The 24,789-nt window shown below is 42.3% G+C and overlaps 1 protein-coding gene across 7 annotated transcripts in view; it reads right to left on the bottom strand.

Annotated features, from left to right (window-relative positions):
- MBNL2 (muscleblind like splicing regulator 2) overlaps nucleotides 1–24,789 on the bottom strand; it is a 169,441-nt gene that overhangs the window by 113,549 nt on the left and 31,103 nt on the right. For 4 of the 7 annotated variants that reach the window (XM_069602397.1, XM_069602396.1, XM_069602395.1 and 1 more), the window contains exon 2: nucleotides 4,412–5,187. The exons of the other annotated variants lie outside the window; for them this stretch is intronic. In XM_069602397.1, coding sequence (XP_069458498.1) covers nucleotides 4,412–4,585 — 174 coding nt within the window. In that variant the 5' untranslated portion in view covers nucleotides 4,586–5,187. The remainder of the gene's footprint in view (nucleotides 1–4,411; nucleotides 5,188–24,789) is intronic. 7 annotated transcript variants of the gene reach the window in all.

Raw genomic sequence — 24,789 nt, 5'->3', positions numbered from 1 at the left:
TGACTGAACTGAAGAGCCCAATGGCAATTCAAAAATGTGAAGTTAAGGTTGAGGCCAGTGACATATTCTGATACCTTTGGGGAATAGTTTTTAAAAATTGTCCAAAATGGCCACATATCTAACCACTTCTAATTTTTAAATTTTTCATCCATAAATCTGAAGACTAAAATTTTACTTGTCATCAGTCAGCTTATAGCCAGCATTTCATACAATGGGAGAGTAAAAACAAGCAGTTTTTGCATCACATACAGTTTCAGAGAAAGTGAAATAACTGTCCTGTCAATTTTCCAGTGTTGTATTGTACTTCCGGAGTCAGCCTGTGTCTTCAGTTCTTGCACAGAGCTTCCTGAGTTTGAAATTGATTGGGATATGAAGAACAGGGCCATAGCACATGGCTGCACAGGCTGTGCAATGCACAACTCCAGAGGGCGCCCATCTCACTGTGATGAGAAATAGACCCCTATTGTTCAGTGCGCCCCTATGCAACCATATGCAGCAGCCCTATCTGAGAGGCTTGAGTATTTTCCTGATGAACATGCTCTACCATTAGTGAGCATTTACAGTGTATGAAGGGGCTTCCCTTGTGGCTCAGCTGGTAAAGAATCCACTTGCAATGTGGGAGACCTGGGTTCAATCGCTGGGTTGGGAAGATTCCCTGGAGAAGGGAAAGGCTACCCACTCCAGTAATCTGGTCTGGAGAATTCCATGGACTATATAGTCCATGGGGTTGCAAAGAATCGGACATGACTGAGCGACTTTCACTTCACTTTCACAGGGTATGAGACACTGTTCTAGGCTCCAGGGATACAAGGGTGTTCTGGAATGTTCTGGCCTTCTGTAAAAGACTTAAGCAGTTCCACTGTTCATAATAACACTGTAACTTTAAACAATCATAAGTGCTTGCATGTCTGGTGGTTTCACATAAAATGCAGCGTGGTAACAGTTGTGAATAAATTACAAATGTCACTGTGAGAACTCTGTACATTTTACAAAATCTCTGTTATAATAACATCTATATACACACACCTCTCTTGACAAAGACCTCAGCAAATCTCTTTTCCAAACATCCACAAATTTGTTTAGTATGTACTTATGGAAGTTTCGTCACATATACAAACTTAACTCACAACAAAAACAAAAGTGGAGTATCTGAGGCTCACAAATTAACTTGTACCTATATAAGTCATCACAGATTTGTTTTTCCTATTTTTATGAATAAAAGTACCCTACAGTGTTTACAGAAGATATCTTGCCATAAATAACAACAACAAAAACGATGTCTACCTCAAACTTGATTTCTTTTAACCTCATGACTAATTTGCATCATTGAGGTATTATTACAATAGATTAAGAGTTTGGACACATTAAGAATTGGATGCTTTAAGAGTTGGCCACGTTTTGCTTGTAAAGCCAGTCATTAAACTCAAGGTGCATACTATATGATACTTTACTAGGAAGGGAAAGACACTAATATCACCACGTCCAGCTCGTGCTGGGCGACAGGTATATTTTAGGCCAGCTGGTCTCTGAAGTAGCCTTATGAAGCAGGAATTATTGTAGCAATTTAAAATAAGATGACACTGAAGTAAAGGAGGAAAAATAACTTGTCTCAAATGATATAGTTAGCCCATGTCCCCGCCAGGGTTTCTTCAAGTCCTGGCCTGTCCTGACTTCAAAACCCTTGCCCTTCTTTCTACCCTAGGCTGGTTCTACTGCTGCAGAGCTACCTTTTTTAACGCATGAAATAAAATTAAATTAGCTTCATTATAATCACCATCATCTGTCATTTTAGCCTGTATTTTTGAGCGTCTGTTTTATTTACCAGTTCCTGTTGTAAGGACTTGTACTCCTTATAGCCGCCTTTCAAGGTGAGCAGGTCAGCGTGGTGCTGGGCACTGTAAATTCTTTAGCCAATGTCCCTGGTGAATTTTCTCATTTTACTGATGAGACAACAAAGCTAAGAAGTGATAAATGACCCACCGAAGGCTGGGAAGTGGTTGAGCAGGTAGGCTCGGGTCTGTCTTACTCCTGTGAGTCTGGGCTCTTTCTACATTGTTCACAGTTTGACCATGTCACAAATCTGTAACACTGCACTCAAATTAAGTAACCTAAAAACTTACAATCCTGAAAGGAAACTAATAACTTGAGGCAATACACAACTCTGCTTCCACACTTGGAATGATTTTACTAGACACTTCTGAAAATGATCTTCAAGGTTTCTTTCTAAATAGTACTCAACGTTCTCACAGCTTGCTTTACATTTTTATTTTAAATATAACTGTTCTCGATTCTTTCTCATGGGTGGGAATTCTCAAACAATTGTGATCTTGGTGAATCTCCAGTATAATATTGACATATACGAATCTGAGAGTTGTGCTGTTGATAAGTCAAAAAATACTGAGCCTTAATAGGTCGGGCACAGTTGCCTAACTAGTTAAAAGAATTAAAAGTTTTAAGAAATTACTAAAACCTCAGTTTAATAGTAAATATCCAACCAAAAAAGGGTTGACTTGATAAACAAAGGGCTTGGGGATGACCTGGAAAATGAATTCCTCATTTCTAACCTGATTCCATATCTTAAAAGTTCTTACATTCTAGTTTTTAATCTACACTATTTTTTACAGTGAAGGCTGTCATTTGTGATAATCACAGAAATGAATACACACTTTACTTACTTTTTTGCCTATAAGCAAAATACATACTAATATAAAAATGTGCTCATGCTGTTACAGTCTATATGAATTGTGATTTATCACCCATCTAGTCAATTCTATGTAGACAAAATGAGTTATAATTTTAAAGTCTAAACTAATAGGCTTTGAGAGATAAAAAAGGAAGAAAAGAGGGGTAGTTATTGAGGTAAACTGCATATCTAATTTTTTCAAATTTTAATATTTATTCTATTGAGCTATAAATAAGTTCTGCTTTTAGTATAGACAAATTTTCCCATTAAAATATGATTTGAAGTCATATTTCAATTTTCATCTGTAAATCAAATAAGAAAGTTTTGTTTGTTTTTTACTTAAAGGAGAAATTTTCTCAAGAAACATACCCAGTCCCTTCAATACTCCAAAATAGGCTAAGGTCACTATTCACTATGATTTCCCAAATTGTATATTAAGAGCATGGATCAATTTTTTTGTTGTTGTTTGGTAAGCTTATTTATATGAAGTTTTTCAGAGATGTAAAATTTAAGCTCTATTTTTTTTAAGCTATGTGTCTTACATGTATCGTTGAAAACAATATTGTCATTATGTTAGAACTATCCTAGACAGTCAGGGATTGATAGGATCCATAATTTTAGGGAAAAAAATCCACCTCAAAGAATTATGGGTTAAGTCATCCCCATTTTCTTCAATGAGATCTTTCACGATAATTCTCCCATTTCTTCAAGTCTAATCTCCACCCAACTTGGTATACAACTCAGGTGCCACAGCCTCTAAAAACATTTCTGAAACAATCAGCTGGAAGCCAGTGCTCCCTTCTATGAATCTGCTTTCTATCACAGAAGTCTGCTTTCTATCCTTCTCTTAGGGCACATGTCCCTTTCTGTCTTGGGCTTCCCTAGTGGCTCAGACATTAAAGAATCTGCCTGCAATGCAGCAGACCCGACTTTGATCCCTGGGTTGGGGAGCTCCCCTGGAGGAGGGCATGGCAACCCACTCCAGGATTTTTGCCTGGAGATTCACCATGGACAAAGGAGCCTGGAGGGCAACAGTCCATGGAGTCACAAAGAGTTGGACATGACTGAGCGACTAAGCACACACCCTTTCTGTCTTGAATTATTGCCGTTTGCTATATTTCCCCTACTAGACAGTGGGCTCATCAAGGATACCAACTTGAAGCACATTCATTTCTTCTCTCAGGTGCTATGTGTTAACTTACACACGGTAGGTTCTCAGGGAGCACTGAGTGTGTATTTAATAATTCCTGTTAGCCATGGCAAATTTCCAAAGAGCGTGAAAAACCTCTTAGGAAGTATTTTAGGAAGCCCTTGGTCAAGAAAGAAAGCCACAAGAGTAGAAATTCTTCAAGAGGTGAATCCGAGTAACTGGCACATAAAAAGTGACACATTCAATTTCTTCACCTTTATATAACCTCCAGAAGATCAAACGTTAATAAAATATTTATCTTCAGTTGTCACAAGCCAGACTTTGATTTAAAACTCTTGAGGACATGAATGTCATGCCAGACCAAAAATACACCATCATGTATTTTTAATTTAAACATGGATCTGTAAAAAATTTATATATGCCTGACATGAAAAAAAATCTGAGTGCAAATCTCCCAATAATCACCACAAATAAGAAAAACAGGATTGAAAATCGATTGTTAGAAGTACAACGGAAAGCATTCCGTTTGACAGTCCAATGTGGCATTGATGTGACTACCTAAAAATGCATTCTCTTACCTTTAGGGAATCAAAGCAGGCAATTACTCTTCCATTTTCAACCTGGCAGCTTTTGGGGGGGTGGGCGAATTTGCATTCCTCATCAGAGCGGGAGCAGGTTCCTCTCTGGAACTGTCTGCAGACCTCTAACGTCAGCCATTTTGTATCTCTGACGGGGGCAACATTCAAAGCCATGATGAGAAAATAACTGGGATCCTGTTCCTCCCTGCTAAATGATGAAATCAATCCAAGTTCCAATGATCCCAAAACTATTGTTGTGGAAAATCCCACATGTAAGTCTGAAGGTAAGTGACAAATTGCTTAATGAAGTCCAATCCAGGAAACAGAGCGGAGAAAATTTATCGGCAGGCAGTCACTCATCAATCAATATGCCCCACTCGAAGACTGCGGGCCGCAATAAAAGCATGCTCAGTGTCATCTCTGACTGCAAACGTCGGAGTCTCCTGATCCTTTCGCAGACAAAACTGTTTTTAATAAAGTGACCTCAATATCATGGCACTCCTTGGGAGAATATTTAGTCCTGACACTCACAGCTATTGACGACACTGGAAAATAAGCCACTGAGATGTTCAGATCTTAGCAGGATTTCTTTTTCCTTCCACTGTTTAAAATTCTGAAAGCAAGCAATTGGCAAAGTCAGACAGCTGAGGTATCTTCATCCACTCGTAAGGTCAGGGTAATGTATATTTGACAGAAAAACAAGATTTGAACAAAAAGCTCCTGGACTGTGGTTTCCAGCAAAAGTGACTTCACACAGGCACTTTTAAATCTTGAAGCTGTAAAACATAAATAAGTGGTGAATCAACTATCCTATAGTATAAAACATTTCTCAATTAAAAAATAAAATCAACTTACACCCCAACTCAATGGACTCAACATTTGGACAAACTATTTAGCTCTTATCTCGAATTTGCAAAAGTGCAGTTTAGAGCTTTGAGCTTTGAATATAGTAAGAGAAGTTATGCATTAAAAGAGAGAGAGAAGAATACAAAACTGCAACTGTATTGCAGAAATGATCCAGGCAGCAGTCCAAAAGTTAGGGATGACTCAAACAGATGAGTGTGGCAGACACAATAATTAGGCATTCTGAGACAATTCAATCTAATGTGCTTAATCGCCAAAACAGTGTATTAGAACCGTGGCTTCCAATTAATTTCACATTTAGGCCATTGATTTTATTGTTGAAAATGCTAGAAACAATTATTTGGGATGTGTCTCTTCTATATAATAAGGATATATTGTCATTCTGGATGAAATGCGCACTCCTCACCCTATATGTCCTTTCCAGTTTACAGAGGTTTGAGCTTAAAGAGGGATAGGTAGACCCCTCCTGATATTATTCTCAGATCTCTCATACTTTCTCTCTACTTTTAATACTTGGTTGATGGTAATGTTGCTTTCTTTCCCGTTTGTACTTTTCATTTCCGCTTCCCTAGCGCCTTAGATCAGGGCTATTAGGTCCTCAAAAAGTATTTATCGAGCAATTTAGCTGATGACTGACTCTCCCACTAAGTGAATGAACGCAAGTTCATTTTACTGTAGTGCGGTTTCGTTTTTAACAGAGTCACAACTTAAAAATGTTGGGTTCTGCAGAATGCTGGAGTTGAATCACAGACCTACAACAAAAATATGACTGATCAATTAAGATTTCTAAAATCAGCCCATTTCGTTTCTTTTAATATCTCTAAGGATTATGAAATTATAAAAACATTGAAAAATTTAATATTGAGTGCAGCATGAATGAAAGACTAAAATAACAGAAGTTGGTCATTTTCATATATTGAGTATGCCACAGGCTACCTTAGTTATTTCCTTAGCCTTGATGTCCTTTTAAAAAATTTATAACTAAAAACTTAATGGAGGCTGGAAGTAGGTTATTTAAAATCATCATGTACCAAGTAAGTTCAGAGAGCAATAATCCTTGAGTGGTTCACAAGTGTTCCCTGAAAAAGTAGGTCTGACCGTCAATTAGGTTTAGTTAACTCCAGGTAAACCAAGCCGAACAAGGCTTACCTGTAACAGGGCTTTTTCCAGCCTTGAATGAGTCTCTGATGGGGGGAGGGCCTGCAATGGCATCTAACTGTGGCATCATTTATTAACATTTAGTGGGACATCTCCTGGGACGGGGGGAACAGTTCTTCATCACAGTCCTTCTCTTACTTGTCAGTAGAAGTGTTTGAATGAGCTATAACTGTATGTGCATTGAAGGACATCGGCAACCTGGGAAGCTGTGACACATTCCTAACTTCCAATTGTGAAATATTTGAGGGGCCTGACAGGCTCCTGCTTGTCTGTTTGGCAGCACTGCGTTCCCAGAAGCTAACATTCAACCATCTTAACTTCAAGAGTTTAAGAAGATGAGTTTAATAACCAAGCTGACTCTAGGTCAGGTTTCACCGACCAGCCTGGACCTGCACTCTTAGCTCACCCCCCACCTCTAACCCCCATGAGAACAAAGGACGAGTGAAATGAGGGACGAGGAAACATTTCTGCCGGTGTGTTCAGTGGAGATGAGGCGCCGATAATGTTGGAGACACAGTGAGAGGCTGGACACATGGAGTTTATACTTGCAAAAATTTTACAGCGTCCCTGAGTCCTAAGGACCTGGGTTTACTGGGGTCACAGAATAGCAAAGATGCAGGAGATGGGTTCTCATCTTCAAAGCCATACAGTCTTGGCCAACCCTTCACGTGTAGGATAAGAAACAGGCAAATATGGATTCAAGCAGCAATGAATAATTACTCAAGTATTCCTGAAAACCACACTGGAACAACTGCCCCACACTGCCCCAGTCCAGTGAATGGGGCACACTTTTGCTCATACTTTTAGATATGAAGACAGTTCCCTGCTCCTAACCCCCACCCCGAGAGAACCAGAGTGCCATTTCTACTTCTGTGAAAATCCAATCGGAATTTAGATCATCAGACTCTATCAAGATGAACTTGCTTTTAAAAGCAGAGGAGCCGGTCCCTGACGGCCAGTCCAGTGTAATTCAAAGATGTTCCAGAAAGTGCATCAGATTGTAGCTAAATATACTGCTATCCTAACTGTTGGTGAATCCACTCTTTCTCCCAGCTTGTTCTGTTTCAATCCTAAAAGTTCCTGAACTACTATAATCAAACAAACTGCCTCCCTCGGGCCATCGCAACCTCCCTCTTCAGGAATGGGTAAACTAACAGCTCTGGGTGGAGAAGGCAATGGCACCCCACTTCAGTACTCTTGCCTGGAAAATCCATGGACGGAGGAGCCAGGTAGGCTGCAGTCCATGGGGTCGCTGAGAGTCGGACACGACTGAACGACTTCACTTTCACTTTTCACTTTCATGCATTGGAGAAGGAAATGGCAACCCACTCCAGTGTTCTTGCCTGGAGAATCCCAGGGACAGGGAAGCTTGGTGGGCTGCTGTCTGTGGGGTCACACAGAGTCGGACACGACTGAAGCGACTTAGCAGCAGCAGCAGCAGCAGCTCTGGGAATGAGGAACTGAGAGCAGATTTGAATCAGGTCACGAGAGCCCACTGAAGGAGATGGGCAATGATGGGTGAGGATGATTAACATGGTGACCAAGGGCCAAGACTAAACTATACTAACACAGAGAACAAATTACATACCACGCCTACCAGACTGGAGGCTCCAGCCAGGCAGGGTTACTTGTTAGGGCTTCGCTCTTCAATACAGAAGCCACTTGCTACAGATGGCTACCGAACACTTGAGATGTGGCTAGAGCCACTGAGGAACTAAATTTAAATTTTTTATTTCTTCTGAATGTAAATTTAACTTAAAAACTGATCCTCGGTATACTTATTGGAAAAGTATGCTCGGACCAACGATGAATCTACTTTTCAGTTGTAAATTTCACGGAATCTAAATACAGATCAAGTATTAATCTTTCCAACAAAAATCCAGCATCCTAATTGACTTGTGCTCTAAGTATAAAACTGCCCATGGGATTTCCCAGGCAAGAATACTGGAGAGGGTTGCCATTTCTTCCTCCAGGGGATTTTCCCCACCCAGGGATTGAATCTGGAGCTCCTGCATTGCAGGCAGATTCTTTACCACTGAGCCACCTGCAAAACCCAGGTATAAAATACACACCAATTTCAAGCACTTTTAGTATGAAAAAAAAGAACATGAAAAATCTCAATATTGTTTCATATTTACTACATGGTGAATTGATATTAATATTAAATTGGATTAAATATTATTATTAAAATTAAACTATCTTCCTTTTAACTCCTCTCCAAAAAAAAAAAAAAATCAGAATTACATATGTACTTTGCATTCATTCTACTGATGTCGTAAGGGCTTTTGCATTTCTTCTATTAGCCACAGAACTTCCTGGAATGGTGAAAAGAACCCTGCCCTAAGAGCCAGCTTCTAGTCTGTATATTGCCAAGGCTCCTTTATCTGACCTTGGTAAGTCAATTTTCTCTGTGATCCAGTTTCTTCCTCTGTAAAATGTTGGTAGTTCCTACTTACTTTACATGGTTGCTGTCATGAAGGACTGATTACGAAAGAGACGTAGACACACTCTGTGAACAGTAAAGTGCTGACCCAGTGCACGGTGATGAAAGGAGAAGCTGCTCTATCAATATTTACTGAAGAAATGCACTCCCAAGCTTCCTGTCTGCAGTGGTTATCAATGACCCAGGTCTTGCCTGGGGTGGATCTGCTCCAGGTGTAGCTTCTGAGAGCAAGACGGTGCCGTGGAGATCACAGAACTGCCTGCAGGGGGCGCTCGTCCGGGGCCGCGTATCCAGAGCGCCCTTCGTTTCTCAGGTCGCCTTCAGTCTGCAGCGGAAGGGAACCCCCAGAGACGGTTCCCCCAAGCACAGAGCCCACGGTGTCACTACAAAGGCCTGGGCCTGCTGTTTTCCTCCAGCTGCTGCTAACCCAGAACTGAATGAGACACTTTCCGGGCCCAGCAGTCACCCTGGGTGCTGCAGTGACAGGGAGCCTAGGTGGCTTGAGGGCTTGGTGAGAGCACAGCTCTGGACTGAGCTCCCAGCGCCCTGGGTGCGGGGGAAGTTGCGGGGGAGGGGGTGGCATCTTCCAATTCATCTGCCCAGAGGGGCCCCTGTTAAAATGTGTCTGTGTGGAGAAGGCGTGCATGGGTCACTTCAGTCCTGTCTCTTTGCGACCCCATGGACTGTAGCCCGCCAGGCTCCCCTGTCCATGGGATTCTCCAGGCAAGAATACGTAGTGGGCTGGCATGCCCTTCTCCAGGGGATCTTCCTGACCCAGGGATCAAACCGAGGTCTCCTGCATTACCATCTGAGACAACAGACTGCTATTTTCAAATCCCCAGAGTTCAGTTCAGTGCCTGATACATAGAACACGCTCAACGAATCTTTGTCAAATAAATTCCTGGTCCTCCTCCTGGTCCATTTCCACTTTAATATGGACCAACGTTGGGCTTCCCTGGTGGCTGACAGTAAGGAATCTGCCCTCGGTGCAGGAGACCTGGGTTTGACCCCTGGGTCTGGACGACCACCTGGAGAAGGGCATGGCAACCCACTCCAGGATTTTTGCCTGGAGAATTCCATGGACTGAGAAGCCTGGTGGGCTATAGTCCATGCGGTCACAAAGAGTCGGACAAGCCTGAGTGACTAACATATGGATCAAAGTCTAACCTAAAGGAATAAGGCTCTGAATAGAGAATGTCACTATTATCCTGTAGGAAAATTCTAGCTAGTGCCACAGGCTTACCCTGCTGCTGACAAGTAAGTTGAGGGTGAAGGTGAGAAGATGCCCCAGGGATAAATTATTTGAGCTTCAAAACCCTGAATCCTCAGCCCAGTGGTTTTCAAAGTGTAGTACATGGGCCAGCAGTCCCAGCAGCCTCTGGGAACTTGCTAGAAATGCAGATCCTTGGGTCTCAGCCCAGAGGTCCTGAATCAGAAGTCCTGGGTGTGGGGCCCAGCAATCTGTGTTTTAACCAGCTTTCCAGGACTAACTCTGAGGCACTCTCAAGTTGGAGTACCACCGGGGCAAGCATTTCTTGCCATCCTCCTGGGTGCCTGGCATCCTCTGGGCTCTGAGGGAACCTGGATGTCTGCCCTGAGTTGATGGCCAGGTCCTGGGGTCACTGATTCCCACACCAACAATTGCAGGAGGGCTGGCTGAGGGCTTCTCCCAGTGGCTGTGTTTCTGATCAGTCAAACAAAATAAAACCAGATAATACAGAAAACACCTGGGAGATCTGCCCCAGATAAGATGTGCTTCTAAGAGAAGTTTGAAAAATAGACTCTCATAGCTTGCGGGTTTTGTTCAGGATGAAGCAGGCCTTTGGTGGGGATAAACAGAGCTTTGTTTCCAGGACCCTTGTCTCAGAGAGGGCCGTCTTAGGGTGGTGGTGGTCCTTGGTGACCAACAGCTGGGTCCCAAGTCCCATAAGGCCAGAGCTCTTTACAGAGGCGCCACCTTCTCTAGACAGCACCAGGTGTGAAGAGCATGGAGCATCACTGCTAGACTCATCTTCAAAGGAAAAGCAAGACTGAAGTTCAAGGATACTGAAAGGAGATTCTGTAGTATTTCCTGAAATGCCAGTGCAATGGCACCAAAGAATCCCAAGCTTTTTTTAGGGTCTTCACTTACATGACACTTCATTTTTCAAAACATATTGAAAACTCCTGTAGGTGTTAGATTTTTCAGAAAGCTGTGACTTTTGACTGTAGGCAAGCATTCGCTGCTCACGTTGGCTTGTTATAGCCGCTCTGTGATGTCATGATGTCACAGGGAGAGTTTAGGTCCTTTCCTCCCTGACCCTGGCGAACTGCCCCCAGGCCACATCCCTCAGACAAGCCCAGGCTGAGGACCCCAGGTGTCCTCGCCTCACCAACGCTTTGTAGCCAGTTTGTACGTTTCTGAAGGGAAACACATTCATCACGTCCGATCTTGGGCCTGAGATTGATCAAAATGTAAGACTGCCTTAAGGAAAATAGTTGTGTGGCATACAACCCCTCCAGCCGGCTCTTGGTCATCTAAGGTATTTCAGCTGTCTGCCAGACAACGGCCTCCTAGGGAGCTGATTAAAGGATCCTTGCGAAACAAACCGATTTCTGAGTCAGACAGTTAAGGACTCATTATCCATTAAGTAATTTATGGGATGCCTTTAATTTCATTTTGCATAAATCTAATTACAATAAAGAAACCATGTCTCCCAGAGTTTTCTAAATTTTAATGTGGAGAAAATCTTGAGGATTTCCTATTTTAAATCTTTAAATTCTTAAAATACATCATTTAAAAGAATGATTTTTTTTTTTCCTTCCTGTGAGTGGCTTGAAATCTGAACATCCCCACCTCTATTTCTGGAGCTTAATTTAAAATAGCTCTCCACGTGTGCACTCCCTCGGTCCTTGACTCGGCGCATCCTGAGTGGGAGATGAAGATGCCCGGGCTGGAGAGGGACCCAGGGCAGCGCCATCCGAAGCACTGGGCTAAGAGCCACTTGACCTCCAGGAGTGGTGTAATCCCACCCTAATCACAGCCCCTGAGAAGAGGTCCCTTCCCACAGGAACCACAGAGGACCAATAAAAATACAGAAACCATTTCGGTCCCAACTGCCAAAGCCATATAGAACCTCACTGACTTTTCCAAGAAAGAGAGTAAAGGTAGCAGCCAAAGTGATTGTGCCTAAAAAGACTTTTGTTTCTAGACACCTTTCAGATTTTTAAAAAAATATATTGGAAATGTAAATGAAATCGTGCTTTGAAACTCTGGCACGGATTATGGGTAAGAACCAGTCAAATCTTAAGGAGAAGCAACCCTGACTATTCCCTGGAGGGACTGACGCTGAAGCTGAAGCTCTAATATTTTGGCCACCTGATGTGAAGAGCTGACTCACTGGAAAAGACTCTGATGCTGGGAAAGATTGAAGGCAGGAGGAGAAGGGGACGACAGAGGATGAGATGGTTGTAGAGCATCACTGACTCAGTGGACATAAAGCTGAGCAAACTCCAGGAGACAGTGAAGGACAGGGCAGCCTGGCGTGCTGCGATCCATGAAGTCACAGTCGGGGACGACTTAGTGACTGAACACACACGTGGGTAAGAATGGAATTTTCTACCCTGGATTCCAGTCAGTTGCTCCTCTGCTTCTCTGAATAGCTGTGAAATGTCACCTAAGTTCTCTGAGCTTTGGTTTCCTTGTTTGGAATCATGAGGATTGAAAACACTGCACTGGCCAAAAAGTTCATTTGAGTTTTTCCATTAACATCAAATGAACTCTTTGGCCAACCAATACATAAACCATAAATGGATGTACTGTAACCAAAATATAATTAGCAGTATATATGTGGCTTCCCAGGTGGCTCAGCAGTAAACCATAAATGGATGTACCGCAACCAAAGTATAATTACTAGTATATTTTAACGACTCTCTATTTGGTGTCTAACCCTTATCAGCGCTAGATAAGATATCAACTTGCCTTACATCTGTGTTCATACATACACACACACTGGTGGAAATGACTCCTATTCACTGTTATACATTTTTGCAAAGCAAATGAACTGTAGCTTAAAGAAAGTAGAGCCTCTTTCCATGAAGGTGGTACAAAGTATGAAGTCCTTCAGAGAATGTTAGACAACCCTTTGACGGATTGTCTTCAAAAACTACCTCCAAACCCTTGTTCATTCTAAGCAGGAAAAGAACCCGGGCTACCAGTGATGTCTTCATTTCATATGATACTCGTTCTTTTGAACATACTTTCAAATCCACTTCTATAGGGGAAATTAAACACTGGGGCACTCAAGGTCATGCAGTAAGTCAGATAAGCCAATGTTTCATGCTAACAGAAATAAAAGGAGAAATTCCCCCACGAAAAAGTTTCCTCTTGGACCTGGTATCTTACAGTACAAGTGAAAACGTTATAAAATCCAGAGCTCCTTTTCCTGTACAAACATTTCCAGCCCATTGTCACTGTCATTTCCAGGAATGGACAGAGAGAAAAATCCCCTCTTCAGTTAGAAGATGAGAGATTTCTAAATATACTCCTGAAACTACAGCTAGATAGAACAGATTCAACACATAGTGGTATTCAAATTATGGGGTTTTTTTGCTATGCCTGTGTGTTCTATCTAAACATTTATAATTCAGTTAGGAGCTACTCTTATTAGAATAAAAGCAATTGTATTAGATACCAGTTAAGACTGACAGCACTTACCGGTTTCCTGGAAGTCCAGGACCCAGTGGGTGCAGTCAGTTTAATTATCAAGCCATCTAGGCCTGAAAGCCAGGGAATCCTTTGTGAGAACTTCCATTCCCTGCCTCTGGTGGCCAGGACTGCTTTTCACTTGACCCTTTCCCTTTTCTTTCTCTTTCTGTAATCACTAGCCAAATGCCTCGTTCATCTGCCTGTACATGTACAAATGCCAATGACCCCTTCTGAACAAGATTTTTGTAACATAACTTTTATTACCAACAGATGAAAATCATACATAATCTAGCCAACATACACACATTTAAGAAAAATCAATGTATTGTCATAACTGAAATACAACTAAATATCAAAGGAAGTAGAGAAGATTCCTGAGAGTCCCTTTGACTGCAAGAAGATCAAACCAGTCAATCCTAAAGGAAATCAACTCTGAACATTCATTGGAAAGACTGTTGCTGAAGCTGAAGTTCCAGTACTTTGGCTACCTGATTCAAAGAGCTAACTCATTGGAAAAGATTCTGATGCCAGGAAAGACTGAAGGCAAAAGGAGAAGGGGGCCACGGAGGATGAGATGGTTAGATAGCATCACTGACTCAATGGACACGAATTTGAGCACACTCCAGCAGACAGTGGAGGACAGAGGAGCCTGGCATGCCACAGCCCACGGAGTCTCAAAGAGTCGGACACAACTTAGCGACTGAACGACAACAAAGCTATTTATAAAATAAATGTGTTTTAGAAGGTCCAAGCTTAGGCACAAGTATATTAGAAGACAGAATAAAGAGGTGGATATCCCCGGCTTATCTTGTGTGATGGGCACACAATTGCAAACTGATGTAGGTGTGACGGGTGATGTGGCTTTTCAGAATGCCAAACAATTCCTATTAAAGTTCCTAACCAGTTAAACAACAATCTTGCCTCAATTTACATAGTTGCATTCTGGGAAAAATTCTGTTCTATCGACTTTCCAAAAAATAAAAAATCAATTAGAAAAAAACACTTGTGCAATTATGTGAAAGAGTTAAGATCTTGACCCAGATTGCCCAGAATAGCATTTTTACTTATGTGAATGTCCAGCTGTACACTCAGCACTCACTAGATACAGACTAGTTTTTCACTCCCACAGAGTCATATCCATTGCAAGATGTCAAAATCCATTACGTCCACCCATTACGTTCCAGAGATGTTGCCTGGTCATTAGGACGATGAGGGGAAAATGCTCCTTTAAATTTCCAAGGTTCTCTATAGGGGGCAGTGCTATCTCCACTGATGACAGTGCTGAGTAAGTCTGAGTAAGTAGACTCCGTTATAAAATATCAGGGTCATTAGTAATGTAGATATTGGGGAACACTTGAGATCTAGATAAGTCCCCAGCTGGAGGATCACTTAGGATGCATTAGAATTAGAAGAGCTCACAGGTGGTGAAGTTGGTTGGTGATTCTAGCAAGGGTCCAGGAGAAAAGGAACAATTCAGGCCCAAAGTTATACCAATGGGAAAGAATCTGCCTGCCGATACAGGAGACACAGGAAAATCCCTGGGTCGGGAAGATGCCCTGAAGGAGGGAATGGCTACCCACTGCAGTATTCTCGCCTGGAGAATTCCATGGACAGAGCAGCCTGCGAGATTGGGAGTGAGCAATGCAGAGAAGGGAACTGTTAAAGAGGACTTCAAAATGGGGGTCCTGTGTGAGCGGGAGGACAATGATGCTCTGCCCAGGAGGAAGGAAGTTGGAGAGAGGAGGCAAATTGGAAACTGGGGCATAGAGGTCGTGGTCATGGGTATATAGTTGGAATTAACTTTCATAGAAATGATAGCTAACACCACAGAATGGCTAAAATGAGAGAGAAAAGAGAAATATTTATAACGATATTGACATCTGTGTGTATAATCTAGGACGGGCTTCCCAGGTGGCGCTAGTGGTAAAGAACCCGCCTGCCAATGCAGGAAATTTAAGAGACATGGGTTCAATCCCTGGGTCAGGAAGATCCCCTGGAGAAGGAAATGGCAACCCACTCCAGTATTCTTGCCTGGAGAACCCCATGGACAGAGGAGCCTGGCGGGCTACAGTCCATTAGGTCGCAAAGAGTCGGACATGACTGAACCGACTTAGCACACACATATATGTAGGAGAGAATAAAGAACGACTTGGACAGGGTCAAAGACACTTTGTCCAGTTATTTAGAGATGACAGAAAGAAGAGGAGCAGGTGAAACCAGAAGAAAAGAGTAATATGAGATAAAGGGTTTTCTGAATAGTGTTACATCCAGGTGATGGGAGAGACATGCAGAGTTTCAGGGTGGACTGAGCGGTCAAAATTGATCATTGCCCCGAGATCAAGGGTATGTGGACAACTGGTGGTGGCAGATGTCACTGCTGACTCTGCAGGTGGCAGTTTAGCACAGGGGGAGGTGGGTGCTAGGGAACAAGGTGCTCAGTGTCTGGGACTCCCCAGAATACCTGGGGCTGCAAGAACATCATGGAGCAGCCAGGAGAATTCTGAACTCTGGTGCTCAGCGGGCAGATAGCCCTTGATCACCTGTGGGCTCCTGGGGAAACGACCTTTGTGAATCTGAGATCTGCTCACAGCATCATAAGGCCACCCTCTGTGGAGCCCCAGGAGAGAAGCAAGAACCTGCTTCTCCACCACTCTCCCCCATTTCCTTAGTCTTCTGAATGGAAGGAGAAGAAACACAACGGGAGCATGGGGAAATGGCAGGATGGGGGTGTGGGCCAGAAGAGGCACCCAAAGGAGGAGGAGAGACTTGGGCACTGGCCAGGGTGGGGTAGGAGGCTCTGAGACTGGGGCAAATAGAAGTGGGGAGAAAGGGCAGCAGACTGGTCTCCGGCTGGAGGGCAGGCAGATGGAGTGGAGTAGTTCTTGCTGTGGCCCTTAATCTCAGTCCGGGAAGAGATATGGTACAGGCTGAGATCGGCTGAGGTGGGGCTTGAGATGTCCCCCAAGGGCAGAGAGATAAAGCCACAGGTGTCAAACAGCCCAGGAAGCACCACTTCAGTTGACAGTGTGAACTTGATCTGAAATACACGATTTCTCCACCTGCCCTCGGCAACCTGAGAGCAGGAGCAGAGACAGGATGCTGCCACGTTCCTGATGTGATACTGTATCAGTCCTATCCCCTCACTCCAGCTCACCCTGCTTTATTCCTTTCCAAAGTCCTGTTCCTTGTCTGACACTCAACATTTACTTACCTATCTGCTCAAGCTCTCCCCCATGCACAACGTGATGCCTCTGAGAGCAGGGTCTGTCTGTATCCCTGCCAGCTAGGGCAACATCAAAACTTCAGGACAGGGCAAGTACACAATAAATATTTGCTGAATAAGTGAAAGGCTGAATAGACAAATAAGTAAAAAGAACATACTACGCAGCTCACAGTTTGTACCACCTGTATGGTTTGCTTTGTTCCATCTTCATGATGTGATTTGAAACATCCCTTAGCCACTGTTGTTCTCGCTGTTAGCTCTCTGGGACTCTGATTTCTTAGCTTTAAAAACGAGAGGGCGCAACGATTTCTAAGGCCACTTCTGCCCTTAACGTTCTGTGATTGCACAGTGATTGGCAAGGCTGATTTAAGGAGAAATGTATTTTTAGGACCTCTTCTGGAAATCTTATCAGCCCAGCTGGGTTTGGCCTAGATTTGTTACCAGGCCTTTTGAGCCCAGGGATCTAACAGGAGCAAGGGCGTGTGTGTGTGTGATGGTGGGGGGTGGGGAATGGGGAGGGGTGGGGTGTGGGGAGGGGTGGGGAGGGGAGAACAGTAGGGAGCTCACTGTGTTCCTGCACCAGAATTCAGATTCAAGGGGGCTCTGCGCAGGCTCTGTACTCAGCGCCCAGGAAGGAATAGGTGTTAAACACTGCAGTCCCAGGCTGCAGAAAGCACACAGATCTAGGTCTCAGGACCCCAGGGGTTTAGTTCCTCTTCTTCATGTTTTCTCTCCCACCAGCACAGCACATAGAGCGTTACCATGCACCAGGAACTCAGCAACACTCCCAGTCCTGTCTTCATGCTGTGTTGGTGGGAGCTGCTCTGCTCTCAGACCTCCAGGAGGGGTCTGGAACTTTCTGAATGGGAGCACTACTGGTTCCTGAAGGCTCTCAGTGGAAAAAAAAAAAAAAAGAAAGAAAGAAAGATTGCTAAAAGTGGAAGTTAATTTATTTCTTGGTAAGACTGGGCTCCAAGAGACCCTGGTATTTCCAGCAAGTGAAGGCCCAGTTTTTGAGCCACATGGCGCTTCCCAGGTGGTGCTTGTGGTAAAGAACTTGCCTAAAAATGAAGGAGACGCTTAAGGGACACAGGTTCAATCCTTGGGTAGGGAAGATCCCCTGGAGGAGGGCACGGGTACCCACTCCAGTATTCTTGCCTGGAGAATCCCATGGACAGAGGAGCCTAGCAGGCTATAGTCCATGGAGTCACAAAGAGTTGAACATGACTGACGCAACTTAGCACACACCCAGGGACCATCAACACAGGATACCCTGGGGTTAAACGTGCCTTTGAAGGCAAACTAGAGACCAGATTTTCCTCTGCCCTGGTCCCCTTAAGTAACGGCCATTGCTAGGTACCCATTCTTCTTGATATTTGCAAACCGGTGTTGAATCCATCCCAGGGAGGTTCTGCTGGGAAGATCCTCCCAGCCCACCAACTTCTTTTCACTTCCAATCACATCCCACTAACTTCAGGGAATACAATCACAGAACCAGACACGGGGGGGGGGGGGGGGGGGGCGGGGGGGGTAATCTGGATTGGATGTTCCCAGGGTTCAGAAGGCCCCAGAAGGATGCAGAATGCTACTTATTTTTTTGAACCCTGTGGGAAAGATACCAGCAGGGTCTCATTACTATCTAACCCCCCCAAAACTTTTCCCTACAGAGCACCATTTGACTTCAGCTGAAAAACCAAACCCAGGAGTTCAGGATCAGGGAGAGATCAATCTATTCAAATAAGATTTTAATTTTGTTGTCATTTCACTCACCTTAGAAGTTAAAAAAAAAAATCAATTTCCTGCCACACTTTTTAAAGTCACCATTGACAAGGCATGACTCAAGTCCCAAGTACAAAGCAGGCGACAAAAGATGGTGGGAGTCAACAGTTCCCCTTATCTTTCAGGAAATTGAGCTAACTGCTGGAATCGAAATGGACAACAAATACTTTACTGTGCTTACAACTTGGGTTTCTGAGTAATTAAAAAAAAAAAAAAAAAGGACAAATCTGGCAACCAAAGGGATATTCTATAAAAACGTCCGGCACGCTGAGGCTGGGCATTATCAGGGGTGACAACTGCTAATTGCTGGAGGGAGGTGGCATCAGCTCACCACTTGTTAAACCCCTCCTTCCCCTCCTTCCTCCTTTTGCTGCGCTCTGCCCAGACAGGGCACTCCTTGGAGGCTAATCACCACTGTGGCTCTGGTTCCCTGCTGCCGCCAGTTGTCATTATTTCTAAGCAACGTCACCCTGCGCCGTGTCACCATGGCAACGGCGGGCCACCACTCGGAGGAGTGCCACAGGGAAACGGGGAGAGGAAAAAACGGGTCACGTGCCGAACCGCTCCCAGTCACGGGCAACTTCAGGGGTGGCAAACGTGCTTCTTCCCATTTTATGGAAGGGGAGACTGAGGAACGGACAAAGGCTCTCCTGCCTTCCGGGGAAATCGAGGAGCAAACCGCCAGACCTTAGGACCACACCTTGTCCGGCTCTGTGCTCCCTCGTCGATGTGGCGGTCGCTCAGTCATTCGACAAACGAGCAAGCAAACACCAGACAGGGTGGGTGCTTTGGTATTTTGTAGGTAAACCAAGAACTCCTTAGGCATCTGTTTCAATGTATGAACACTAAACATTGGTCTCTTAACTACATGTTTTGCACATTATTTTCCAGACATACAATTTTTATTTAAATGTCTAAGTAGTTTTGCTTTCCCAGGTCTACCCAACCTGTGGACTTCCCTTGGCTCCTCAGTTCTTCTCTGCCCATTTTATTTCTTTCCAAAACAGATCCACTTTCCTTTAGGTGTTTTTTTAAGAGGTGTACTGCTGAGTCGGAAAATTAATAACCTGGTATAACCTGTGATACCACCCTCACGACAAGCTCTCAAGTTACCTGTTCATTATTTTTAAAAATGATTTTATCACCTGCGTTCCCATGTGCACGCTTCAACTGCTCTTCTAACACTGGTTATTCCTGAAACCAGTCTGACCTCCTTCTCAAAGAGAACCAATGGCTTTGAATCAAACCAAATGTGACAAGATAAAATAAGAGAGAGAAAAAAACAGGTGGAGTCTGAATAACACCTTCTCTGATATGAAGATCATCCCATAACTACCCACTTAACAGTCTTTGCCTATTCCAGTACCCAAAATCTTTTTTTTTTTGGTCATTAACACTATGTATAAAAAAGCAACTTGACCACGAAGTAAAGCTTTTACAATTAAAATATTATTTTCCTAATGCAGTCTCTAACAGAGATGAAACTGGAAATAATTTTTATGATGACGATAAAACTTTATGTGTAGACGTAAATGGGGTTTTGCTTATTGCAATGGGTCTTCCTGGCAGCAATCAGAACGTCTTTCTCAGGATTGAACATCAGTGTGCATCTAAGGGAGACACAGATGGTTTACCCAAATCCACGATTCTGAGAGTCAAAGACATTGCAGCTTACACAACCACGTGCCCTTGGGCGAGCATTTAAAATGCAGACTTCCTTTACTTTGTTGCCAAGACTCCACTAATCAGCTATCCATGAAAGCATATGGGAGACTTAATGCAGGGTACCAGTGTCACGATTTCATTCCCAGGGTCCTTCCTGAGTGATGGCAGGAAGATGGCCACTGATGCTGGAAACTTCAGTGAAGGCCAGTGGCAATCCTGCAGCCCCGGCCAGAGACAACCCTGTCTGTACTGCTTTTCCCAGGAAGAATGACTCAGCAGCAGCAAGCGTTTATTAAGCCTGGCTCCACGCTCTTCCCTGGGCCTGGCACTATAACTCCTCGTCAGCTCTGCTAACAGCTATTCCCAGGTCTCATCTAGCTTCCCAAATGGTAGTTCTGATACGTCCAAAGAAAGCTGATAAAAAAGATCCCTGTCCCCAGGCCAGCAGTTTTAAGGGTTCCCTCTCGCTTGTCTTGCTGCTGCTGCTGTTGCTAAGTTGCTCCAGTTCTGTCCGACTCTTTGCAACCCCATAGACTGCATGTAGCCCATCAGGCTCCTCAGTCCATGGAATTCTCAGGGCAAGAATACCAGAGTGGGTTGCCATGCCTTGCTCCAAGGGATCTTCCCGACCCAGGAATCGAACATGCATCTCCTGCACCTCTTGCATTAGCAGGCAGCTTCTTTACCACTAGCACCACCTGGGAAGCCCTCTTACTTAAGTGGATGCTTTAGGCTACCCAAAGGTGACCTTCAGAAAGAGAAGCACTCTGCTTACGCGTCAGAAAGAAGATGGAGTGTTTGAATGCACAAGTCCCTGGGTAGACTATGGACCAACTATGGATAATTAGCTCAGCTCTTCTCATTACCCACCCAAAACACAGCTAGTTTATCAGATTCCAGGCAGTTTCTAGAAGGAAAGGGAAACCAGCATCTCTTTTTCCAAAGTGGAAAAGTATAAAAAGTAAAGAGTCTCTGAAATGTACTTGCCTGCCCTTTGGGAGTAGCCTAATTGCCTAATTGTCAGAAAATGGGTAGGGCTGGGAGTCAGAAGAGCTTTTGCACAGTGACATGTGAGCCAGGAGATTTGGGGGTGAGTTTACTCAAGTCATAAAAAAACGACCAAGCAGTGGTTTTCAAACTGGGGTGTGAGCAGCTACGAGGCCAAAGGTAAACATGTAGTGTAGTTTACGGAAACATCAATTTTACTTTAAAAGTTTGGGGGTAAAAGGGGTGAGTCATTTAAAGTTATTTTTTAATATTAGAACATATATATATATATACGCTTCCCTGGTGGCTCAGATGGTAAAGAATCTGCCTGCAATGCAGGAGACTCAGGTTCAATCCCACTGGAGAAGGGAACGGCTATCAACTCCAGTATTCTTGCCTGGAAAATCTGACGGACAGAGGAGCCTGGTGGGCTACAGGCAATGGGATTGCAAAGAGTTGACACAATCGAGCAACTAACACATATACACAGAGAAAACGAGATTTAGAAGACTTCAAATAAATAAGGAGACCTGTTCCATCAGTCCTTCTAAGCCTCAGGAGACCAACTCCTCTCTCCTCTGCTATCATGATGCCTCAATGGACAAACTTGAGAAATACTGAAGGACAGCGTCTCCTGGGTTGCTGCTTCTAGTTTTAACATCTAGGGATTGTGCTTCTTACCTAGTAGTAAGAGGAATCTTTAGGGACCTGTGATCCAGTGGGGTTTAGTTTGTTAACTGCAGCAGGAACACAAAGTTCACTGCAGCAAAAGATTTCATCTGAATCACTAACCCTCCTCAAAGAAAATAATGCTTTTCCAGGCCATTCACTTGCCTAAAGTGATCATGGGGGTGTACTCTGGACTTGGTGTTATCTTTGGGGCTGGGCAATCTAACGTACCAATTAATCTACTATAAAATCAGAGCTGGTCAAAAGTACTTGGACTGTTCATGTCGCTGAGAAGTGGTGTCCATTGTGTTTCAGTTCTAATTTGCTCACTTGGACAAGAGATAATCTTGCTTTAAGAAATCCATCAAATTAACTATTTTTCTTAGGAATTTACAATATGACTAAGGATAATATGGTAATGAAAAAGCAGATTTGGAATTGCAGATCATTTTATATCCCCATACATATTAAACATGACAGAATGGGGGACTAGGTTTAAGGTCAAAAGAAGTCAAAATCAAGTTTAAATCAAACGTTCAGACAAAGTATTGAGGCATATGTTTTTCCAGAGGCTATTACAGAGATAAGTTAGAGTAAGAGTGTTAGAGTAAGTTAATAATGTTAGTTTTTATCTTAAACTTTTATAACCAAAATTTTCATCAGCTACTTACTCCTGATATTTGCTAAATGCCTTCCTTTCCAATCATAATGTAACAAAATCCTCCATCATGCTTCAAAAATTGGAATTTTTTTTTCAGATGTCTAGGTGTGAATTGTGATTTTTCAAAGGGAAATCACAAATGTTGGCAAATTTGGAAATGATTCAGTGTTACACTATTTTAATCTAGATATCTAAATGCTTCTTACTCAGCAACATTTATCAACCAAAATTCTATATGCTTGAAAAAACTGTATTGGAAAACCCCTAAAGAAAAAAATCTAGTGCATTTTCTAGAATGTAAACTTCTAAAAAAAAACACTACCTGATAATTTCTGTAATAAGTATAAAAAGTATGAGGTAACTGTAAAAAGAAAATTTTTATGCATCATTATTCCTTAAAGGGAGGATTAGCTTAAGGATTTTTTCTAATGAGAGTGAAAACAAGTAAACTTGGAATACATTTAATTTCCTTGGTTACAAATGAACGAGATCCATAAGTGATGGTAGCTTTTACTCATGTGTCAGAGGTGTTTCTATCTCAAAAACATGAAGTTTTAACTCATAAGGAAATTTTTAGAATATAATGTGAACTTAATATCTATATATGTTTCTACTTGATATCATTTAATCAAGTCATGAACTTTTGAGGGTACACTACTATGAATGAACTATATATCCCAAATAAGTCTAAGCTGAGATTCCCTATGGTTGGGATGAGTAGTTTTCATTTCTTTGTTTTAATTACAAGATTCAGTAAATATCTGTTGAGTAGATAAATGGATAGATGGATAAAAGGGACAAAACCAAAAAAAAAATGATTCTCTTTATTTTAAATGTATATATCAGTTATATTTTCTATAAAGGATACTTTTGTACAGTCTAAATGTTCTAGCCTGAACTGTGTTTTTAATACATCAAAACTAATATTTATGAGATGTGTAAGGGTCTGAACTTTCAGTTAGCAAGATGAAATATCTACTGCTGGTTGCATTATTAGTTGAAAATTCTCTGGGGAAGCCTGCATTCATAGCAAGATATAAAATAGAGAGAAACATCTGTCACTAACTATTTGCTTTTGAGAAGTTTCAGAAGATCAGCTGTTCAAAATTTTCAAACAGTCAGGAAACAGTGCAGCCAATACCTTAATATATAACAGGAATATATGGCATAACTATTGGAAAAGAAGAGAAAATGTTATCATTATCTTCAGATGATATGATTATATACCTAGAAAATCCAAGAGAATTAAATTTAATTCTCACTAGCAAAAAGTGAGTTCTGTTGAGCTGCCAGAAATGAGATAACTAAATAGAGTTAAATGGAACCAATAGTCTTCTTGTTCTCCAGCACAGAAATAATCACGTAGAATACAAAAAAGAGAAATATATCATTTATAATAGCTGCATAAAACAAATGGGAATAATGCTAACTGAAAATGTTTTAGACAGATATAAAAATTAACAAACTATCTAGAGATATAAAGTAATAAGTGAATAAAATTGAGAGATTTTTAGTGTTCTTATCATTTAAGAATATTAGATCTTACAAAATTATAGATTCAACATGATTTTAATAAAATATTAAAAGGATTTTTTTGTTGCTGGAAGAGGTTATTATGATTATGGGAAAGAACTTAAAAATGATTTTGAAATTTATCTGAAGAAGACATAGATGAGGACAGAAAAGAAATTTCTGAAAAAGAATCACAGTATATGGAACTGGCACTAGTAGATGGATACATATGCTGTTAATCTAAAACAATCAGAACAGTCTGTTACTAACGAAGGAATAGATCGCTAAATCAATGAAACTGACTAAAAGTATCTTGAGAGAGACCCCAGTTCACCCAGAACTCAGGATCCAAGATAAGTACTGCATATGGGAAAAGATGCCTTATTTCTATTGAAAAAGGTTTAGAAAAATTGAAAAGAAAAAGTTATTTTGTAAACCGTTCCTCAAAATAAATTCTATGTTGATTTGATTAAAAAAGATAATCCACAAAATGACAAAAGAAGATATAGGTGAATCATTCAGCAGTAACAGGCAGGCATGTCTTTTGAAGAATTAAAAAAGCAAACAATGCACACAAAGAAAACAAAAAAGAACAACAAAAAGCTCCATCTTTTATGGTTTCAATCAGTGACGAGAAGCTTCTGGTTCAGTGTCATCCTGAGCGCAAGCAGTTATCTAACTTCCCCCACAAAATCCCCAGTAAAATAACTAACAGTTGATTTAAGAAATG

Source organism: Ovis canadensis, chromosome 10 (assembly GCF_042477335.2).
Source record: "Ovis canadensis isolate MfBH-ARS-UI-01 breed Bighorn chromosome 10, ARS-UI_OviCan_v2, whole genome shotgun sequence".
NCBI lineage: Eukaryota > Metazoa > Chordata > Mammalia > Artiodactyla > Bovidae > Ovis > Ovis canadensis.
Note: the sequence above shows the minus strand (reverse complement) of the source record. Positions and strands in the feature narration are given on the sequence as shown.